General features: G+C 42.5%; 1 protein-coding gene across 3 annotated transcripts in view; it reads left to right on the top strand.

Annotated features, from left to right (window-relative positions):
• stx6 (syntaxin 6) overlaps positions 1 to 7,541 on the top strand; it is a 10,938-nt gene extending 3,397 nt beyond the window's left edge. For all 3 annotated transcript variants that reach the window (XM_056410770.1, XM_056410772.1, XM_056410773.1), the window contains 4 exons: positions 3,688 to 3,816; positions 3,964 to 4,070; positions 4,664 to 4,758; positions 5,039 to 7,541. In XM_056410770.1, the coding sequence (XP_056266745.1) occupies positions 3,688 to 3,816; positions 3,964 to 4,070; positions 4,664 to 4,758; positions 5,039 to 5,115 (408 nt within the window). In that variant the 3' untranslated portion in view covers positions 5,116 to 7,541. The remainder of the gene's footprint in view (positions 1 to 3,687; positions 3,817 to 3,963; positions 4,071 to 4,663; positions 4,759 to 5,038) is intronic.
• Positions 7,542 to 11,015: the final 3,474 nt, after the last annotated feature.

Below are 11,015 nucleotides of genomic sequence, written 5' to 3'. Positions count from 1 at the left end.
CATGTGACCAGATGAACAATAGATGTCATGTGACTAGATGATCAATAGATGTCATGTGACTAGATGATCAATAGATGTCATGTGACCAGATGATCAATAGATGTCATGTGACCAGATGATCAATAGATGTCATGTGACCAGGTGAACAATAGATGTCATGTGACCAGATGAACAATAGATGTCATGTGACCAGGTGAACAATAGATGTCATGTGACCAGATGAACAATAGAAGTCATGTGACCAGATGAACAATAGAAGTCATGTGACCAGATGAACAATAGATGTCATGTGACCAGAGGAACAATAGATGTCATGTGACCAGATGAACAATAGATGTCATGTGACTAGATGTTCAATATATGTCATGTGACCTGATGAACAATAGATATCATGTGACCAGATGAACAATAGATGTCATGTGACCAGATGAACAATAGATGTCATGTGACTAGATGATCAATAGATGTCATGTGACCAGATGAACAATAGATATCATGTGACCAGATGAACAATAGATGTCATGTGACCAGATGAACAATAGATGTCATGTGACTAGATGATCAATAGATGTCATGTGACCAGATGAACAATAGATGTCAAGTGACCAGATGAACAATATATGTCATGTGACCGACCAGATGAACAACCTTGAGTAAAATAACTTCAGTTTGTCAGTTTCACTTCAAGAAGTTTCAGCTCCTCATGTTTTATGTCTTGAAGACATCTTGAGGTCCAGAGAGCTGTTTGGTCTCCTCTGGTTGATCAAAGATATAATTGAGTATCATGTGCATAATAAAGTTTATGGAGTGTTTCTGATCATATTGCCCAAAGGAAGCATGAATAAGGTCAATGAGAGAGGTCCCAGGACAGAACCTGGTGGAACTCCATGACTAACGTTAGTGGTTATCAATGCTACTAAGGTCTAACAAGACCAGTACAGAGAGGAGTCCTCTATCAGGACTAAGGTCTAACTAGACCAGTACAGAGAGGAGTCCTCTATCAGGACTAAGGTCTAACTAGACCAGTACAGAGAGGAGTCCTCTATCAGCACTAAGGTCTAACAAGACCAGTACAGAGAGGAGTCCTCTATCAGCACTAAGGTCTAACAAGACCAGTACAGAGAGGAGTCCTCTATCAGGACTAAGGTCTAACTAGACCAGTACAGAGAGGAGTCCTCTATCAGGACTAAGGTCTAACTAGACCAGTACAGAGAGGAGTCCTCTATCAGGACTAAGGTCTAACTAGACCAGTACAGAGAGGAGTCCTCTATCAGCACTAAGGTCTAACTAGACCAGTACAGAGAGGAGTCCTCTATCAGCACTAAGGTCTAACAAGACCAGTACAGAGATGAGTCCTCTATCAGGACTAAGGTCTAACTAGACCAGTACAGAGATGAGTCCTCTATCAGGACTAAGGTCTAACAAGACCAGTACAGAGATGAGTCCTCTATCAGCACTAAGGTCTAACAAGACCAGTACAGAGATGAGTCCTCTATCAGCACTAAGGTCTAACTAGACCAGTACAGAGAGGAGTCCTCTATCAGCACTAAGGTCTAACTAGACCAGGACAGAGAGGAGTCCTCTATCAGCACTAAGGTCAAACTAGACCAGTACAGAGAGGAGTCCTCTATCAGGACTAAGGTCTAACTAGACCAGTACAGAGAGGAGTCCTCTATCAGCACTAAGGTCTAACTAGACCAGGACAGAGATGAGTCCTCTATCAGGACTAAGGTCTAACAAGACCAGTACAGAGAGGAGTCCTCTATCAGCACTAAGGTCTAACAAGACCAGGACAGAGAGGAGTCCTCTATCAGCACTAAGGTCTAACTAGACCAGTACAGAGAGGAGTCCTCTATCAGGACTAAGGTCTAACTAGACCAGTACAGAGATGAGTCCTCTATCAGGACTAAGGTCTAACTAGACCAGTACAGAGAGGAGTCCTCTATCAGCACTAAGGTCTAACTAGACCAGTACAGAGAGGAGTCCTCTATCAGCACTAAGGTCTAACTAGACCAGGACAGAGAGGAGTCCTCTATCAGGACTAAGGTCTAACTAGACCAGGACAGAGAGGAGTCCTCTATCAGGACTAAGGTCTAACAAGACCAGTACAGAGAGGAGTCCTCTATCAGCACTAAGGTCTAACTAGACCAGGACAGAGAGGAGTCCTCTATCAGGACTAAGGTCTAACAAGACCAGTACAGAGAGGAGTCCTCTATCAGCACTAAGGTTAGAGATCGGTCTGTAGTTAGCTAACACCTCTGGATCCAGAGCGGCTTCTTCAGGAGAGGTTTAATGACAGCTACTTTGAAGGAGTGTGGTACGTGGCCTGTTAGCAGAGACACATTGATCATATCTAATAGAGAGCTGCCAATTAAAGGCAAAACGTCTTTAAGCAGCCTCGTCGGGATGGGGTCCAAGAGACAGGTAGACGGGGTCCTAGAGACAGGTAGACGGGGTCTAGAGACAGGTAGACGGGGTCCTAGAGACAGGTAGACGGGGTCCAAGAGACAGGTAGACGGGGTCCAAGAGACAGGTAGACGGGGTCCAAGAGACAGGTAGACGGGGTCCTAGAGACAGGTAGACGGGGTCTAGAGACAGGTAGACGGGGTCTAGAGACAGGTAGACGGGGTCCTAGAGACAGGTAGACGGGGTCTAGAGACAGGTAGACGGGGTCTAGAGACAGGTAGACGGGGTCCTAGAGACAGGTAGATGGGGTCTAGAGACAGGTAGACGGGGTCTAGAGACAGGTAGACGGGGTCCTAGAGACAGGTAGACGGGGTCTAGAGACAGGTAGATGGGGTCCTAGAGACAGGTAGACGGGGTCCTAGAGACAGGTGGACAGTGTCCTAGAGAAAGGTAGACGGGGTCTAGAGACAGGTAGACGGGTCCAAGACACAGGTAGACGGGTCCAAGAGACAGGTAGACGGGGTCCTAGAGACAGGTAGACGGGGTCCAAGAGACAGGTAGACGGGGTCCAAGAGACAGGTAGACGGGGTCTAGAGACAGGTAGACGGGGTCCAAGAGACAGGTAGACGGGGTCCTAGAGACAGGTAGACGGGGTCCAAGAGACAGGTAGACGGGGTCTAGAGACAGGTAGACGTTTAGAAGTAGAGACCGTTGAAGGCAGTTGGTCTCGGTTGATTGAGAAAAGCATCCACATATACACCAGGACATACAGACGTTACCAGGGCCACTCCACTTAAAGACAGACCTGGTTGAGGTCAAGAGGTCATCAATCTGTCTCTAATGGTTAGAAACATTGCTCCCTCCACAGAAAGCAGCACCATTACAACCGTTGGAAACAAGTTTACAGCCCAGTACAAAACACTTTTTGGTTCTCTTTAGATATTGTCCCCATTCATGACAACAGTTATATAACTTTGCTGTGGCTCAGCAATTGCTGTTCTTTCCTCTCATTAAAACAAAAGTAGCACTGACAACAAACCTTTCATGGCCTTTCTCCAGCGAACCTCTTCAAAGAGCCCTTTTTTCTAAGACCCACAAAGATGCCCTCACCCAAAACCCCTTAAAAGATCCTGAAACACTATAATGGCGAACGCCAACAACTAAATTCCTCAAAAACACCTGGTATTGTACGGTTCAAGTGAAGATATGCAAAGTTCCTGGTTGGACCCTCCTGCTGATGGAAAGTGCCTGACATATTTCTTTGTGTTGTTGTGATCTCAGACTCTACTCGGCGATCGTGGTGCTCAGGGTCCCATCTGGCAGCCTGGTCCTGATAAATATGGAAGACTGGACCGCCAACTGCAGAACGCCAACTCTCAGTTTATAGAGGAGCAGCAGGGCCAGCAGCAAGTACAGTAACACCAATCGAACAGCCAGTAGCAGAGCTCTGTGGTGCTATATCACTTGTTCTGGATACTGTGATAGAAGTGACATGGTTTCAAACCAAGCACAGCATGTGTAATGGTGACTACCTGAAACAATGTGTGTTTGTCTCAGCTGATGGAGGAGCAGCAGGATGAACAGCTGGAGCTGGTGTCGGGAACAATTGGAGTCCTGAAGAACATGTCGGAGAGGATCGGCCTGGAGCTGGACGAGCAGGCGGTGTAAGAACATGTCCTCCTCATTGGACATTCAGTATCTACAACTCTCAAACTAATCACACGGCTATCGTAGCTTAGCATCGACACAACAGTTAGCATGGTACAGTAAGGGACAACTACAGGGAGTGAGGACGACTACAGGGAGTGAGGACGACTACAGGGAGTGAGGACGACTACAGGGAGTGAGGACGACTACAAGGAGTGAGGACGACTACAGGGAGTGAGGACGACTACAGGGAGTGAGGACGACTACAAGGAGTGACGACTACAAGGAGTGAGGACGACTACAAGGAGTGAGGACGACTACAGGGAGTGAGGACGACTACAGGGAGTGAGGACGACTACAGGGAGTGAGGACGACTACAGGGAGTGAGGACGACTACAGGGAGTGAGGACGACTACAGGGAGTGAGGACGACTACAGGGAGTGAGGACGACTACAGGGAGTGAGGACGACTACAGGGAGTGAGGACGACTACAGCGTATTTCCAAGTTGATTTTTAATTCCCAACAGTTGGTCTCCAGCAGGTCCAGGCAGGATTGTCTTCGATTGGTTCCTGGACGGACTTGTTGAGTCTCTTTGTGCTTGTCCTGCAGGATGTTGGATGACTTCACTCACGAGGTGGACACCACTCAGTCGAGACTGGACAACGTCATGAAGAAACTGGCCAAAGTGTCTCACATGACCAGCGGTAAAGTGTCTAGCAACACATGACGTAACCTTTCGGGTTTCTGCTGGAGATAAAAGAATTCACTAGAATAATACAGGAGTCCATGTGGACGTTACCAATGGTTATACTTGTAGTTAGTGGGTAGATCTGATCACTAGTTATGGTTGATTAGTGATGTGGTTTAATCCTCAATTGATCCTGAGTTGATCCTGAGTTGATCCTCAGTTGATCCTCAGTTGATCCTGAGTTGATCCTGAGTTGATCCTGAGTTGATGTTCATGATCGCGTTGTGTTCCCACAGACCGGCGTCAGTGGTGTGCTATCGGCGTGTTGCTCTCCGTCCTCTTCGTGGTGGTCCTCCTCTTGTTGATCCTGTGATGCCTCCTCCGGTCTGGAATCTGGGACTACTGACCTCTACTGGACTATTCTGACCTCTACTGGACCATTCTGGACTCTACTGGACTACATGTCCCTCTACTAAACTTTTTTGAACTCAACTTAATCAAACTCTCCTAAGTTGTTCTGAACTCTACTGGACTCTGAGCTCGATGAACTGTACTGGACCCTACTGGGCTCTATGAACTCTACTGAATTCTATGGACTCGACTGGACACAACTGGACTATACAGTACTATACTGGACTATACTGAACACTATTGACTCTATGAACTACTGAACTGTACTCGACTTCATTGGACACTAAGGAACTCTACTGTTCTCTATTGGACTCTACTAAACTCTATGAACTGTACTCTACTAAACTCTACTGAACCCCTTAGGACTTTACTGGACTCAGACAGGCCACACTGTGCAGGACTTCCCTGGACTCTGTTGGACTCACTGGGCTCTCGTCCTGCTGAGTTGGACTGAAAAGGCACTTTGGGTCTTTGAGTGTTTGATTTTTATTGCAGAGGTCAAAGGCCAAACCAGGTGGAAACATGTTTGATGTGTTTAAATGTTTCATATTTGTTGTATTTAAAGGGCTGAAAAAAACCGTTTAATCAAACTTCAACTCTAGTTTAACTTCAGTGTAACTCTAGTTTGAATTCAGTTTAACTTCAGTTCAACTCTAGTTTAACTCTAGTTTAACTTCAGTGTAACTCTAGTTTAACTTCAGTTTAACTCTAGTTTAACTTCAGTTTAACTTCAGTCTAACTCTAGTTTAACTCTAGTTTAACTTCAGTGTAACTCTAGTTTAACTTCAGTTTAACTCTAGTCTAACTCTAGTTTAACTTCAGTGTAACTCTAGTTTAACTTCAGTCTAACTAGTTTAACTTCAGTGTAACTCTAGTTTAACTTCAGTCTAACTCTAGTTTAACTTCAGTGTAACTCTAGTTTAACTTCAGTTTAACTCTAGTTTAACTTCAGTGTAACTCTAGTTTAACTTCAGTGTAACTCTAGTTTAACTTCAGTGTAACTCTAGTTTAACTTCAGTGTAACTCTAGTCTAACTAGTTTAACTCTATTAAACCTCCAGTTTAAAGGCATCCTCCAGCTGCAGAGCCACCGTTGCCGCTCCTCGTCCTGTGATGCTCTGGATTCTTGAGGGTCTCTTCCTCGTGGCCTCCACGCTGTTGAGGCTCTTGTTAACAGAAGAAAACGACATCACATCTGTTTACATCTGCCACACAGTTTAAACTCAGTTCGGTGTCTGCTGCTCCCAAAACTCACGTTTAAAACACTCCACACAATGTCTCTTTTTTTAAATTCTAACTTAATCTTTTCACCATTTACATCCAGCTTAACTCTGAAGTTCAACTCCATGTTAGGATCACATTATTCCTGATGTTACTCAGGTTTAATTCAGATTCAACCCTAGTTTAAATAGAGTTTGTATCAGGTGTAATCCTTTAAGTTACTTGGATCCTGGTTAAACTTCAGTTTAACTCTGATAAGTCGGAGGTCAAAGTAAAAGCACTAAAGTTCCTGCTTGTGTTTACATTGCGTGTCTTTATGTTTCATAGGATATCTTACTTTATTTGTTTGTTTCCTGAACTGATCAATCAGATCACATTGTGCAGTTTATTAAGAAGTGGATTTCTGTTTGAATGTTGCACCACACAAAGCGGCAGGAAGTGCAGCCCTGAAGCGAGAGGTGACTTCCTGTCGGATGAATTGGTTGTAATGACGAAGCAGACCACCACACCCAGCCTGTTAATAATAATAATAATCATCATTTATTTTATAAAGCGCTTCTCAAGGCACCCGAAGTCTCTTTACAGTCCAGAGTCCAGGAGTCACACACAGTCACCCGGTGGAGCTCCATCAGGAGCCACAGCTGCCCTGGGGCCGACTGACGGAAGCGTGGCAGCTAATCGGCGCCTACGGCCCCTCCCCCAATCAGCGCCTCCGGCCCCTCCCCCACCACCAACACTCATTCACATCCATACGACCCGGGGTGAGGCTGCGGTGCATGTCTTTATGATACTTTTTTTCTTTAATACTGTAATGGAATGTTCCGGTTATTAACTTGTTTCATCTCATTCTCTAAAGATATGCACATCATTCAGTATTTCTGCTTTTTAGATTTCACAAAGTATTTCAGGTTCATGTGATGCAGGAATCAATCCTTGTTTTTTAGAACTATAATTCTGAAACAAACATAGACATATTAATAACACTAAAGATAATAACCATGCCGTATTTTGTTGTCAGATCTTGAATCAGACCAATGACTGAATTTCTATTTTGAAGTGGAGCTGCTGTTGATTGGTGAAAACACGTATCTGTCTTTGTTTTATTTGTTGATATCAGCAACTTAGTGAAGTTGAATTTTGTTTCAATAAACTGATACAGAAAATACAACGTTTACTGTGTTTGAAATGAAGAAATGTTTTCATGTCTCGTTTATCAGCAGCATATCAATACTAATTATTAATTGTTCTTATGCTGCCTAGAAAAGAAGGGTTAGGGTTATCTATTAGCTTTAGTATTTCGGTGTTTTTCAGTTCATATTTTCCATAGTATCTCTTCCACTGATCAATACATGTGATTATTAAACATGGCATCATATTATTTGGCATAATATTAATAGTTTCTCATCCCTCCACCGCGGTGCTTCTGTTAGTCAGAAAATATAAAGACGTGTGAACCGAGTCCAGCCTCACGATGTAAAGACACGTTGTAAACACACGTTGTAAACACACGTTGTAAAGACACGTTGTAAACACACGTAAACACACGTAAACACACGTTGTAAAGACACGTTGTAAACACACGTTGTAAACACGTTGTAAACACACGTAAACACACGTAAACACACGTTGTAAAGACACGTTGTAAACACACGTTGTAAAGACACGTTGTAAACACACGTTGTAAACACGTTGTAAAGACACGTTGTAAACACACGTTGTAAAGACACGTTGTAAAGACACGTAAAGACACGTTGTAAACACACGTTGTAAAGACACGTAAACACACGTAAAGACACGTTGTAAAGACACGTTGTAAACACGTTGTAAACACACGTAAAGACATGTTGTAAACACGTTGTAAACACACGTAAAGACACGTAAAGACACGTTGTAAAGACACGTAAAGACACGTTGTAAAGACACGTAAAGACACGTTGTAAAGACACGTTGTAAACACACGTAAACACACGTAAACACACGTTGTAAAGACATGTTGTAAACACACGTTGTAAACACACGTAAAGACACGTTGTAAAGACACGTAAAGACACGTTGTAAAGACACCTTGTAAAGACACGTTGTAAACACGTTGTAAAGACACGTTGTAAACACACGTAAACACGTTGTAAACACACGTTGTAAACACACTAAAGCACACGTTGTAAACACACGATGTAAAGACACGTTGTAAACGCACGTTGTAAACACACGTTGTAAACACACGTAAACACACGTTGTAAAGACACGTAAACACACGTTGTAAACACACGTAAAGACACGTTGTAAACACACACTAAAGCACACGTTGTAAACACACTAAAGCACACGTTGTCAACACACGATGTAAAGACACATTGTAAACGCGTTGTAAACACACTAAAACACACGTTGTAAAGACACGTAAAGACACGTTGTAAACACACGTTGTAAAGACACGTTGTAAACACACGTAAACACACGTTGTAAACACACACTAAAGCACACGTTGTAAACACACGATGTAAACACACGTTGTAAACACACATAAACACACGTTGTAAACACACATTGTAAACACACACTAAAGCACACGTAAACACACGATGTAAAGACACGTTGTAAACACACGTTGTAAAGACACGTAAACACACGTTGTAAACACACGTAAACACACGTTATAAACACACGTTGTAAAGACATGTTGTAAAGACACGTTGTAAACACACGTTGTAAAGACACGTAAAGACACGTTGTAAACACACGTTGTAAAGACACGTTGTAAACACACGTTGTAAAGACACGTTGTAAACACACGTAAACACACGTTGTAAACATACTAAAACACACGTTGTAAACACGTTGTAAAGACACGTTGAAAAGACACGTTGTAAACACACGTTGTAAAGACACGTTGTAAACACACGTTGTAAACACACGTAAACACACGTTGTAAAGACACGTTGAAAAGACACGTTGTAAACACACGTTGTAAAGACACGTTGTAAAGACACGTTGTAAACACACGTTGTAAACACACGTAAACACACGTTGTAAAGACACGTTGTAAACACACGTTGTAAACACACGTAAAGACACGTTGTAAAGACACGTTGTAAAGACACGTTGTAAAGACACGTTGTAAACACACGTTGTAAACACACGTAAAGACACGTTGTAAACACACGTAAAGACACGTTGTAAAGACACCTTGTAAAGACACGTTGTAAACACGTTGTAAACACACGTAAACACACGTTGTAAACACACGTTGTAAAGACACGTTGTAAACACACGTTGTAAACACGTTGTAAACACACGTAAACACACGTTGTAAACACACTAAAGCACACGTTGTAAACACACGATGTAAAGACACGTTGTAAACGCATGTTGTAAACACACATTGTAAACACACGTAAACACACGTTGTAAACACACGTTGTAAAGACACGTAAACACACGTAAACACACATAAAGACACGTTGTAAACACACACTAAAGCACACGTTGTAAACACACTAAAGCACACGTTGTCAACACACGATATAAAGACACATTGTAAACGCGTTGTAAACACACTAAAACACACGTTGTAAAGACACGTTGTAAACACACGTTGTAAAGACACGTTGTAAACACACGTAAACACACGTAAACACACGTTGTAAACACACACTAAAGCACACGTAAACACACGATGTAAACACACGTTGTAAACACACGTAAACACACGTTGTAAACACACATTGTAAACACACACTAAAGCACACGTTGTAAACACACGATGTAAAGACACGTTGTAAACACACGTTGTAAAGACACGTAAACACACGTTGTAAACACACGTAAACACACGTTATAAACACACGTTGTAAAGACATGTTGTAAAGACACGTTGTAAACACACGTTGTAAAGACACGTAAAGACACATTGTAAACACACGTTGTAAAGACACGTTGTAAACACACGATGTAAACACACGTTATAAACACACGTTGTAAAGACACGTTGTAAAGACACGATGTAAACACACGTTATAAACACACGTAAAGACACGTAAAGACACGTAAACACACGTTGTAAACACACATTGTAAACACACACTAAAGCACACGTTGTAAAGACACGTTGTAAACACACGTTGTAAAGACACGTTGTAAAGACACGTAAACACACGTTGTAAACACACGTAAACACACGTTATAAACACACGTTGTAAAGACATGTTGTAAAGACACTTTGTAAACACACGTTGTAAAGACACGTAAAGACACGTTGTAAACACACGTTGTAAAGACACGTTGTAAACACACGATGTAAACACACGTTATAAACACACGTTGTAAAGACACGTTGTAAAGACACGATGTAAACACATGTTATAAACACACGTTGTAAAGACACGTAAAGACACGTTGTAAACACACGTTGTAAAGACACGTTGTAAAGACACGTAAACACACGTAAACACACGTTGTAAACATACTAAAACACACGTTGTAAACACGATGTAAAGACACGTTGTAAAGACACGTTGTAAACACACGTTGTAAAGACACGTTGAAAAGACACGTTGTAAAGACACGTTGTAAACACACGTTGTAAAGACACGTTGTAAACACACGTTGTAAACACGTTGTAAAGACACGTTGTAAAGACATG

This window comes from Pseudoliparis swirei, unplaced genomic scaffold (assembly GCF_029220125.1).
Source record: "Pseudoliparis swirei isolate HS2019 ecotype Mariana Trench unplaced genomic scaffold, NWPU_hadal_v1 hadal_26, whole genome shotgun sequence".
NCBI lineage: Eukaryota > Metazoa > Chordata > Actinopteri > Perciformes > Liparidae > Pseudoliparis > Pseudoliparis swirei.
Note: the sequence above shows the minus strand (reverse complement) of the source record. Positions and strands in the feature narration are given on the sequence as shown.